The 12,063-nt window shown below is 35.2% G+C and overlaps 1 protein-coding gene across 1 annotated transcript in view; it reads left to right on the plus strand.

Annotated features, from left to right (window-relative positions):
- The window catches only part of LTN1 (listerin E3 ubiquitin protein ligase 1), a 59,504-nt gene that overhangs the window by 14,332 nt on the left and 33,109 nt on the right, over positions 1-12,063 (plus strand). The window contains exons 7-15 of the mRNA XM_010844671.1: positions 1,461-1,634; positions 2,583-2,773; positions 3,855-3,990; positions 4,831-5,640; positions 6,330-6,371; positions 8,950-9,139; positions 9,808-10,047; positions 10,663-10,816; positions 11,609-11,753. Coding sequence (XP_010842973.1) covers positions 1,461-1,634; positions 2,583-2,773; positions 3,855-3,990; positions 4,831-5,640; positions 6,330-6,371; positions 8,950-9,139; positions 9,808-10,047; positions 10,663-10,816; positions 11,609-11,753 — 2,082 coding nt within the window. The remainder of the gene's footprint in view (positions 1-1,460; positions 1,635-2,582; positions 2,774-3,854; positions 3,991-4,830; positions 5,641-6,329; positions 6,372-8,949; positions 9,140-9,807; positions 10,048-10,662; positions 10,817-11,608; positions 11,754-12,063) is intronic.

Consider the following 12,063-nt stretch of genomic DNA (forward strand, 5'->3'; position numbering starts at 1 on the left):
TGCTTTATTTATCCTGTATGCAAGTATTATGTCAGATAAAACATCATGAATGTTTTCTTCTGGTATATAGCTTGCCTTTTCACTTTTTTCATGGTTTTTGTAGAGTAGATGATTTTGAAGTCCTTTTATCAATTTTTTTTCTTTTACACTTCATACTTTTGATGTCTTATCTAAGAAATCTTTGCCTACTTGAAAGTTACAAAGATTTTTTAATATTTTATTCTAGAAGTTTTATAGTTTAGGTCCATTTAGAGTTAATTTTTATATAGGCATAAAGGTGAGAGTCAAATTTATTTTTGTGTATAGGTATCTATTTGTTGAAAGACTAGTAACTCCCTGCTTCCCCCTACCCTAGCCCTGACTTCTTTGTCAAAACTAAATTGAACATATGTGTGGGATTTTAATTTTGGGCTCTTCTCCGATTACATCTTATGCCTGTCTTTATACCAGTACCATACTCTTATTATTGTTTCATGGTAAGTCTTGAAACCCTCCAACTTTGCTCTTCTTTTTCAGAATTCTTTAGGCTATATAAGGTCCTTGGGATCCTGGAATAATATTTTATAATATGCTGCATACTGAATGTGGTTTTTGTTACTATTGTGAATTTTTTTTTAATTCCACATTCTTTTTTGTTTGTACTGTTGTATAGGAATGCTGTGCTTTTGTTAATTTTGTATCCAGCAACTCTTGCCTTTAAATTCTTTTTTAAAATATTTTTATAGCCTGTTATTTTGCTATGATTATAGATAGTAACTTGGGTTACTTTCCAGTTCTTGCCCCCACCCCCTTTTTTCCTCTGTATTTATTATGTTCTCAGTACTGTGTTGAATAGAAGTGGTGGTGGCATGATGCTCTTAAACTATGAATTGTGCTCTTATTTATTTGTGTGTTTACTTTTAGTTTAGAAATTGTACTTGGTTCTTTTCCAGATCTGCTGTGCTTTTTCTAAGATCCTTTTCCCTTCAAATTTCTTTAAACTTTTGTTTCTTTAAATGTAACAAAGGTTGTTGATATGAAGTTTATAACTGACATAATTCTAAACTTTAAAGTCTCAGGTCTCTGTATTATCTTTTGTTTCTGCTCATAGTGGCTCATAGTATCTTATTTTTTGTTTGGCTGTATTCAACTTTGTGCTGACTAGTATATTCATAGGATATGAGTCCCCAGATGAAGGCTTCTGAGACTGGAGAAGATTTCTATTTGCTTGAGCCAATGAAGAAGAAAGTTGAATTCTTTGTGCCTTCACTTTTGGCTTGGTAAATCCTAATGTTTTTTCAGCCATGTGGTGTCCTTAAGTTTTTTTTTTAATGTTAAGATTCTTAAAAAGTTTTTTCTAACCCTTTTAGTTTTATATATGGAAGGTTAGTATAAATAACCTACCTGCCTTGGCCATAAATAAAAAAATTTTTTGTCATACCTTTACTAGACTTTAAGTCAGCTTCCACTTTTTCTTTCAGATCCGCTCAGCCTATTTTGAGTTGGTTTCTGCTTTGTGCCAGCGTATTCCACAGTTGATGAAAGATGAAGCATCCAAAGTGAGTCCATCCGTTCTTCTTAGCATCGATGACAGTGACCCCATTGTATGCCCAGCTCTCTGGGAAGCTGTACTTTATACACTTACAACTGTGGAGGTAAGTAAGAGAGGTACGTTTAGTATATCTGGGAATACTTGTCTTCTTAACTGTATTTTTTTTTCATATAGTTATTTGGCTGCGCTGGGTCTTGGTTGCAGCATGCAGGATCTTTGACCTTTGTTGTGCACTCAGGATCTTCAGCTGCAGCATGTGAGGTCTTTTAGTTGGGATCTTGAGTTGAGGCACGTGAACTCTTAGTTGCCTCTTGTGGGATCTAGTCCCCTGACCAGGGAGGGGACCCTGGGTCCTTGGCATCCGGAAGCATGGAGCCTTAGCCGCTGGACCACTGGGGAAGTTCCTTTAATTGTGTTTTAGAAGCCTCACATACCATGCAAGAGAGCCTATCAGGTTATAATTTTTAAAACTTGCTAGAAAAATGCTTTCTTGGACATCAAATACTTTAATCCAAAACTTGGTATAAATCTTGACTATAAAATGAAATAGAGTTTTTATTTTACTTTTAGTTTAGTCATTATCAATTCTTATACGGTTTAACGACATCAACATATCTGAATCTTACATTTAAGACTCTAGGAGATAGTGAAGACGGGGCAGCCTGTTGTGCGACAGTCCATGGGGTCGCAAGAGTTGGACACAACTTAGAGATTAAACAACAACAATTGCTGTCACTTTTAGAAAGTAGCTTTTTTTTTTCTTACCTTGTTTAGAAAGCAGCTTTTTTAGGAATCTTTCAAGTTAAATAATTATTTTTGATCCATATTGTTCTGGAAGCATGTTGGATACCTCATTATCATATATAATAAATTTCTTTTTGTTTTTTGTTAAATTTCTTATAATTTCAAATTTTTAGTTTGTAGTGACAGATTTTATTTACCCCCTTTAGGTAAAATACTTGAATTTTATTTTTGAGAGTCTCTGTGTCTTTTCTCTCTGTTTATGATATCTAATTACTATTATAATCTTTTTTTTTTTTAATTTGGTAAGGACTGTTGGCTTCATGTAAATGCGAAAAAAAGTGTGTTTCCCAAGCTGTCATCTGTGGTTCGTGAAGGAGGTCGGGGTCTGGCTACTGTCATATATCCTTATCTTCTGCCCTTCATCAGCAAACTCCCTCAGTCCATTACAGATCCAAAGTTGGATTTCTTCAAGAATTTTCTCACCTCCCTAGTTGCAGGGTAAGAAATTTAAGTTTTGTGTGTGTGTCTGTTTTTTTTAAATAATTGTATTTATGTAGTTAGTTTTGGTTGTGCTGGGTCTTCATTGCTGCTCGGGTTTTTCTCTAGCTGTGGGGCTACTCTCTAGTCGTGGTGCATGGGTTTCCTATTGCAGTGGCTTTGCTCCTTGCGAGCGTGGGTCTCGGGAGCACCAGCTTCAGCAGTTGTAGCACGTAGGCTCAGTAGTTGTGGCGTACAAGCTAATTGCTCTGCGACATGTGGGATCTTCCCGGATCAGGGATCGAACTTGTGTCTCCTGCATTGACAGGTAGATTCTTTACCACTGAGCCACCAGGGAAGCCCAAGGAATTTAAATTCTTGACCTTTAAAGCCAAATAGATTTTTTTTTCCTTATTTTTATAAATGGATAGAATGACGTAGTTATTGTCATACTTAAATTTTCTCAAACTGTTTGCTGTTCATTAAACACTTCTAAAGTTTTCAGACAGTTACAATTGGGATTCTTTTTTGTGATGCTTTCAAGTCTTCAGTGATAGACTATAGCAGAAAGTGAGGTAAAGTATTGTAAGACCCTTTAGGTGGAATAGGCTCTTTGTCAATGACCCGTTTTTTTGTATATTGGTAAATACAAATGCCCAAATGCAGAAAATCAACCGGTGACGGGTTTTCCATTAACTTAAATATAATAGCTCTTTAAACTCACACTTAAAATGTCATTTCAGTGTATTTATTGAAATTAGTAAAAGATACCCAGTTTTATTCATGATTAAACTTTTTTTCCCACAGTACTACTATCTTTATTTGGTTAAGTCTTCTCTTTGAAATTTGCAGGTGGGTTGGTTCATGAATAGAAAATAAATGTTATCTTCTGTTGACCTATTTTTGAAAATATGCTTTTTTTCAGTTCAAGTTTATATTCTACTTGGGCTATATTTTGGTTGGTTGGCCTTAGTTTTTCATTTAAGAATTTTATTTTTTAGAAATTTTAGAAATTGTTTTCCATGTCTTTAGTTTGGTGTTTTTGAATTGCTTATTTTCTTTTTCATGAAAGAATAAGCCACACGTATTTATTATTTCTTAGGCTATCAACAGAAAAAACCAAAACCAGCTTTTCAGAGTGCTCAGCAGTGATATCTGCTTTTTTTGAATGCTTACGTTTTATAATGCAACAAAACTTAGGGGAGGAAGAGATAGAAGAGATGCTCGTCAATGATCAGGTATTTATATTGTGAAACTCATCAGTGCCTTTGCACACTATGTGTAAAGAATCAAACTCATTGTGTGTGTTTCTGTCATTTTTTTAATTAGCCTTCCTTGTAAAGATTTCATTTTTATGATTTGCAAATTTTTATACAGTAATGTGTATCACTGACCAGATAAATAAAAATTTCTGTATAGTTACTAGCATAATACCATCATGTCTAAGGGCTAGTTATTCTCTGGTTGTGCAAACCCTGTTTTAGAGAGTTGAAATGCAAAACAATTTAGAAGATTTGATTTTCAGTCTTTTGTGTTTTAAGTTATATAATAATCATCTTGTTCCTTCAAAAATATATAGTACATCTATCCTTTTGTGAATAATTGTGCTTAGCTTTTAGGACTAGTGATAAGAGCGGGTTCTGGAATAAGGTTCCTTAAGGCAGGAAATTGATTACTGTTCTAGTTGATCTCAAATATTTAATTTTCCTTACCTTTGTAATTTAAGAGAAAGCATTCTGAATTCTGTGGGTCCTATATTTCTTTCATATTGGTTTAGAAAAAAGCAAAAAACTTGAGTAAATTCAGAAGATACAAAGAAAACTGTATTACTTGTTGATGACTAATAATCTTGGTCAGTTATATTATAAAAAATAATTCACAGGAGAAACAGTGAAATCATTAGGCTCTTTGAATGATGTGAAAATTATTTTCCAGTTCAACTTAACTCTTGTCAGAGTTTGGGGGGAAAATCATGTTTTTCAGTTATTAAATAAGAAAATTTATAATGCTTTACAAATAAGGTTCACATTTTATTTCTCCTGAAAAGTGAACTTTTATATTTCTGCCCTCTCTTTCAGTTGATTCCTTTTATTGATGCAGTTCTCAAAGACCCAAAGTTGCAAGATGGGCAGCTATTTAACCATTTGGCAGAAACTTTAAGTTCCTGGGAAGCCAGAGCCGATTTGGAAAAAGATGATAAAACAGCTCGCAACTTGGAGAAAGTGCTGCTGAATTTCTGGGAAAAACTATCAGAGATCTGTGTTGAGAAAATCAATGAGCCAGAAGCCGATGTTAAGTCAGTTTTGGGTGTTTCTAACCTATTGCAGGTCCTTCAAAAGCCGAAGAGCTCCTTGAAATTGAATAAAAAAAAAGTTGGTAAGGTTAGATTTGCTGATGAGATGCCTGAAAATAATAAGGAGAATGAAAAATGTGTCTCCTCAGAGGGAGAGAACAGTGAAGGCTCTGAGTTAATGGCTGAACCTTCTGTCTCTCCGAGTTGCTCCGACCTTATATCCCCGCTGAGGAAAAAACCTTTGGAAGACTTAGTCTGTAAACTGGCAGAGATGAGCATTAATTACGTCAATGAACAAAAGTCGGAGCAACATCTCAGGTTTCTTTCCACCCTGCTCAACTCGTTCTCGTCAACCCAAGTGTTTAAAGTGCTGCTAGGTGATGAAAAACAGAGCACTGTCAAAGGCAAGCCTCTTGAAATAGCCAAACTTGTACAAAAAAATCCCGCGGTACAATTTCTATACCAGAAAATAACAGGTTGGCTAAATGAAGATCAAAGGAAGGATGCCGGTTTCTTGGTGGACATTCTGTACAGTGCCCTCTGTTGCTGTGATAGTAATGTGGAAAGAAAAGCTATTCTGGATGATCTTATTGAGGTATTACTGCTCTGTACCTTAAAAAAATTAATAATTCTATTTATTTATTTTTGGCTGCGCTGGGTCTTCATTGCTGCGCGGACTTCTCTCTAGTTGCCGCGAGTGGGGGCTACTCTCTGGTGGCGCGCGGGCTTCTCACTGCAGCGGCTTCTCTTGAGGAGCACAGGCTCTAGGCACTCGGGCCTCAGTAGCTGCGGCTCACGGGCCCAACAGTTGTGGCTCCCAGGCTCTAGAGCACAGGCTCGGTAGTTGTGGTGCAAGGGCTTCGTTGCTCCACGGCGTGTGGAATCCTCCTAGATGGGAGGGAACCCGTGTCTCCTGCTTTGGCAGGTGGATTCTTTACCACCGAGTCACCTGGGAAGCCCTGTTCTCTTTAAAAACTGTAGTGGTTTACACTGGCGCACTGATAACGTGTGAGTAGAATGAGACCCGGATGGGGGTTATTTAGAATCGTTTCTTGACTATGAATGTCAGTTTGCGGACAGTATACTCTTGATTGGGATTACGAAGTTATGTGAGACAGGATGATAAAAACTTGGTAATGAAAGGGTAGGTTCTTGGAGTCTTTAAAGTTGGACTAGCTAAAAAGCATTTTAGTTTTGTAGTGATTTCACACTCAACTTTACTTGTAAAAAGTTTTACCAGTTACTGTTTGTTCTAGCAGATTGTTTCTCTTTTTCTTCTTTTAGGTAGAGCTGAAATGGAACTCTATTCTTCAGATCATTGAAAAGGTACCTTAGAAATACTCTCCTTTTTCTGTATTTATAGGTGTAGGGGAAAAAAAAAAAAAAAACTACAGCCATATTCATGTACTAGTATGTGATCAGGTGTCTCTGTTAAAGAACTTGCTTATTATTGTAACTTTCTTCTCATATTTTGGGAAGACTTAACGATGTTCACCTTTCTATAGAATTATTTTTCTGGTTAGGAATATTAGGGAAGAATGAACAGATTCCTGAAAATCTAATGTTTCTTCCCTAGTGGGTAACAAAGGAAGAGTTAAATGCTTTATCTTTTATCTTAGTTTATATTTTAAGCTAAGGTTTTCTCTGTTACCCTAGTTATTTTTTCATCTGTAGAGATGGATTGAGTGTTTCTAGCTTTAAGTAAAATGCACCAATAAATTAAGTTTGTTTTGCCCTAGAGTACTATACAGGCAAACTAAAGTCTTCCCACTTTTATTTAATTGCCATTTGACTAAGGAAGAAAATGAGTGATGAGAATAATAAAAAGAAGTCAAGGAACATAACAATTTAGAAAATTTTCTAAATGACAAGTATTCTTTCCTAATGAAGTTGTAAATTATATAATGTAACAGTTTCCAACCAAAGAAATATTATGACGAGTTACCTAAAAGTTTTCCTTTTTTAAAAGCATTTTTACATTATTTTAAAATTTTACATACATAACTCTAGTTTATGAAAATTTTTCTTTTTTCCTGTCTTTTAAAGTTACGGTAAAAAAACACATAAACTGTATCATCTTTAACCATTTCTAAGTACAGTTTAGTAGTGTTAGAAGTGTTGTGTTAATATTAAGTGAATATTAGAAGTGTTAAGTGTTAATATTTACGTTATTGTGCAACTAATCTCTAGTACTTTTTCACCTTGCAACATTGAAACTCTATACCCATTAAGCAAAAACTCCCCATTTCCTCCAACAGTTTATTTTGTACAAAATAAACACTGAGTGTTGATTTACTCTTTTTCAATGAGAAATCTAATTTATTAGGCACACCATTTGAATTACTTTATCCATTACCTCTTTCCCTATAGGTAGGCGACATGAAAAGCCAAATTATGATAAAGCTTCTGGATAAGTCTAAAATCAGAGCAAAAGTAGTTAATAATTTGATAAGAGAAGATTGATACATCTGTTTCCAACTTAGGGAGGTACCTGCCACATAGTTCAGATGTCTCTGTTTGGAAGGCTTGGGCAGGGTTTGGGAGTTCATAGCCAGTGTTAGCCTCTGTACTTCCATGCCTGACTAGCTTCCCTATCCTCTGGTCAGATTCTTTCTGAGAAAGTGTTAAAACATTGAGAAGTTGAACTTCATGTCTTGATAACCTGAGAGACTTTTTATTCAGGATTTTACTTTCTGGATTCTATAGAATTCTATAGATTGGTTTTATTTGGTAAGCTATCTTAGGAAAGCCAATATTAATACCCATCTAAATTCTAGTTTTTCTTATGTTTTTATGCAATCTCATACTTTATGAGCAGAATCCTAAAGCCAGCTTCTTTAAAAACAAACCTGAATTTTGTAACTGGAAAGGACCTTAGAGATTTTCTAAGTTAATGTTTATTTTTTAAATTAAGAAATAGGTCCGGCTTTAAATTAAGAAATAGGTCAAGAGCTTTGTATAAGGTCATAAAGCCAGAATAGTGATAAAGCTTGGGCTAAAATAAAAGCTCTCGTTACCTACAATATTTTAAATAAGGAGATAAAATAATTTTTCAGACACTACCCAATCTGCATTTGGATTTTTTTTTTCCAGATTGCTTTGAAATGAACCAGGTTGCAAATTCCTTTCTTCTCAGCCCTTATACCAAAAGAAGCTCTGGGAACATGGATCACCATGCTTTTGGGGGTGGATTTACAGTTTTTTTCCTTGCCTTCCTCACCCCCTGAAAATAAACCAGTTGCTGTCAGATATCTGGCCTCAGTAACTATTTCATAAAATCTGGGCAAATAATAAGTCCCATTGTTCATATTGAAGTAATTTGCCGCTATTATATGTTAATTATTCTTTAATTTTAACAAAATTAATGAACAACAGTTTAATATTTGTAAAGCATTTTAAAATCTGTCTTTAAAGTTCATCCATTCATTATTCATTGAACATATCTACAGTGTTGATAGCAGGTATCAAAGAAGTTTAAGACAGTCTCTGCTCTCAAGGAACTTACAGTTTCATTGGAAACAAGACATACACAGATGAAACATTATTTGCTCTAGAAATTCAGAGAAAAGCAATGATGAGTATGGGCTGTTATGGGAGACTTCACAAAGCAGGTGGGATTTATACTGAATATAGTAATGGATGTAATTTTGATAAATAAAAGAGAGAGGGAATATTTATGGTTGAGAAGCTAGCATGAACAAAGCATGGAAGTGTACATAAGCGAGACTTAGTGGGGAGTAGGGAAGATACCAGCTTTGTTAAGCACTTGAGGAGGAGGAGTGGGGGATAAAGTTGGGGCCATGCTGATGAAGGGAGGTACTAAGTTGCAGGTAATATTTTGGGCAGGTACACTTTGTTTTTTTAATCTTTATCCTAATCTTTGGTACAATTTTTATGGTTTTAGGCATGCTCTAGTTCAGATAATCATGCTTTAGTAACACCTTGGCTCAAAGGAGATATCCTTGGAGAGAAATTGGTAACCTTGGCAGAGCATCTTTGTAATAAAGACTTGGAATCCACAGTATCTTCTGAACCTTACTTCTCAGAAAGATGGACTCTTTTAAGCATGGTGTTATCCCAACATGTTAAAAACGGTAGGTAAAAGTATGGCTTGTTTTTTCAGTAGGAAGGGAGTAATTCTTTTTCACCTTTTTTGGGGGATTCCATGTTTTTAGTTAGCATAGTATTAGTTGAGAACAGCAGGATTTAGTTCATTCAGATACCTTAATCTTGTAAACACCCTGTTGTTGTTCAGTCGCTCAGTTGTGCCCGGCTCTTTGCACCCTGTGGACTGCAGCACGCCAGGCTTCCCTGTCCTTCCCCATCTGCAGGAGTTTGCTCAAGCCCATGTCCGTTGAGTCAGGGATGCCATCCAACCATCTGTCCTCTGACGTCCCTTTCTCCTTTGTAACATGATTTGAGATGTTTAATGTTTTTACTTTTATATTTTAAAGGGATTTGAATTTAACCGTTCACTCTAATTTTGTCTTTTTGCCTTAATTTAAAACTTTTATGTGAAGGCTTTTATGTGTGATGGAACAGATTGATTTATTGATGTAATTTTATTCTATCTAATACATAAACACCTTGTTTTTTAAAACAGCGATGTGTTTTTTAAAAAACACATGGAAAGACAAGGTGGAATGTTAACCCAAAGTAAAGTATTAAAATACACCGATTGAAAAATGAAAAACAAAAGTTGAAAAAAAGAAAATTCACTGTTCATATTATTTATTTTGTCTGTCTGAATTTTTTTCTCTAGATTACTTGATTGGAGAAGTTTATGTTGAAAGAATTATTGTTAAACTTCATGAAACTTTATCCAAAGCAAAGAAATTGTCAGAAGCTGAAAATAATGACTCATCAGTGTCTTTTATCTGTGATGTGGCCTATAACTATTTCAGCTCAGCGAAAGGATGCTTGCTAATGCCATCATCTGAAGATTTATTATTAACTCTCTTTCAGTTATGTGCTGAGAGCAAAGAAAAAACACATTTGCCAGGTAATAGCCTACTGCTCAAATGTTTTGTTGGGATTCTCCGGCTCTGACCTTCATAGTGTAAGTGCCCAGGCTTTATTAATTGAATAATAATGTGTTTGCGAGTTGAAAGCATTTCAAGTAAAGGGCTACAAATCTTAAAACATTTTGAGCTTTAGAAACCCAAGTTTCTAAACCAAGATGAATGTAGACCTTTTCTCTCAAGTTCTGACTTGATGTTGAGGGAACCGTTTAGAAGCAGCTGTGATAGATGAATTAGTCCTTAGCCCTTCACTCAGTATCTCTGGCAAGTTTTTAATTTCTTGATGCCTCAGTTTCCATATTCATAAAGGGATATATTAATATCTCATTCTCTTCATAGTTAGAAACATTCAATCTTGGTATATATTAAAATGAAATTGAGGTTCTTACCGTTTTTACATTTGTATGGCATGAACTAGCTTGTATCATCACATATTTATGACATAGTTATTTTGTTTTGAGAAGCAAATAATAGTTTTATGCTTTCTTAATGGTACCTTAAAAATCTCAGATCTGCAGTGAGTGCTTTAAAGCATTTTGTATTGCTTATAGTTAGTTTAGAGGGACAACAAATTACTGTTGACATCTTGATTTTAGACTTTATCATCAGTAAACTGAAAAATACTTGGCTCTCTGGTGTGAATTTATTGGTTCATCGAACTGGTGACACATTTAAACAGAGCACCTTCCTACGTTTATCTGCTCTGTGGCTGAAGAACCAAGTTCAGTCTTCGACTTTGGATGTCACAAGGTAACCTTTTTTTGATGCTCATTTGCAGAATATCTCTTTAATAACTGATCATTGTCCTTAAATAAGTTTTCATCATTAGTGTGAGTGCCTGTGAAAAATGACTTGTTACATAAGAAACCTACAGGATTCTAAGAGAAGATCCAAATAGGTTTTTCCAAAAGGATTTGTTCTAATGAACATCCTTTTGAACTCAAGTAATTGAAGAATGATTTGTTTTCGCTTACCTGCTGAACTCCTGGCTTATAGTCACTGATGTGATAGCTTTCTGTCCTGGGCTTGCACTGGTGTGGACTGTGACTCTGTAACTTCTCATGGCCACCACAGACACTGATTGTCCTTCATTGTTGGTTTCTTGGGGGAGTCTGATAGACACTGTTGTAAGTAATTGAAATTGCAGGTGTTTTTCACATCTCGTACTTAAATCCACAAATATATAAAAAAATGAAAAGAGAACACGTCCAGAGCTGCCATGGTTGGGTTAAATCTTTCTCTGAGTATCATGCTCTTTTCATGAAATGAAATATCTGTATTTCAGAAATACCTGACCTGAAATAGGTCTCCTTCATTCTGAAATAGAAACAGCACTTAATTTCAAATTATGAATGTTGGATGAAATCCCCTATTCGCTTGTGTGTCATTCACGAGAGGAGGGTGGAGGTGTCACTTACCTTTATTTTTATTTGTCTTTTTGCTCAGGTAAACTGTTATCTGATAGGGTATTTAATGTTTACCCGGGTGTTCAGATTGGTTGTAGCATAACTACAGCAGTTAAGTTCCTTGCTTTATTTTCAGTCTTCAGGTGCTTTTGTCTGCTGTTGATGATTTGCTAAATGCGCTTCTAGAGAGTAAAGATGCTAATCTCCTGGGAACTTATATTGGAAGCGTAATGCCAGACAACAGTGAATGGGAAAAAATGAGACAGTCTCTTCCCGTACAGGTATGTTTGATATTGGAGAGTGCTCATATCATTCCTGAAGTTTGTATTTCATGCAGGCTTAAATATTTTAATTTTATTCTGGGAAAGAAAAAATGTAAATGAAATGTGTATCTTACTTTCCCTTTCTGCCTTTGAATGCTCATATATTGGATATTTGATCTTTACAAGACAGCAGTTGACACAACAGTTGACAGCGAATAGGATATAGTTCTGTCCTGAAGGTACTCTAAAATACACACGTTGATAATTTCTGCTAGTAGAAACTGAATTTCTAGGCTTCTGTGCTTTTACTAGTAAACTAGCAATAGCT

This window comes from Bison bison, unplaced genomic scaffold (genome assembly GCF_000754665.1).
Source record: "Bison bison bison isolate TAMUID 2011002044 unplaced genomic scaffold, Bison_UMD1.0 scf7180017864204, whole genome shotgun sequence".
In the NCBI taxonomy this organism is placed as follows: domain Eukaryota; kingdom Metazoa; phylum Chordata; class Mammalia; order Artiodactyla; family Bovidae; genus Bison; species Bison bison.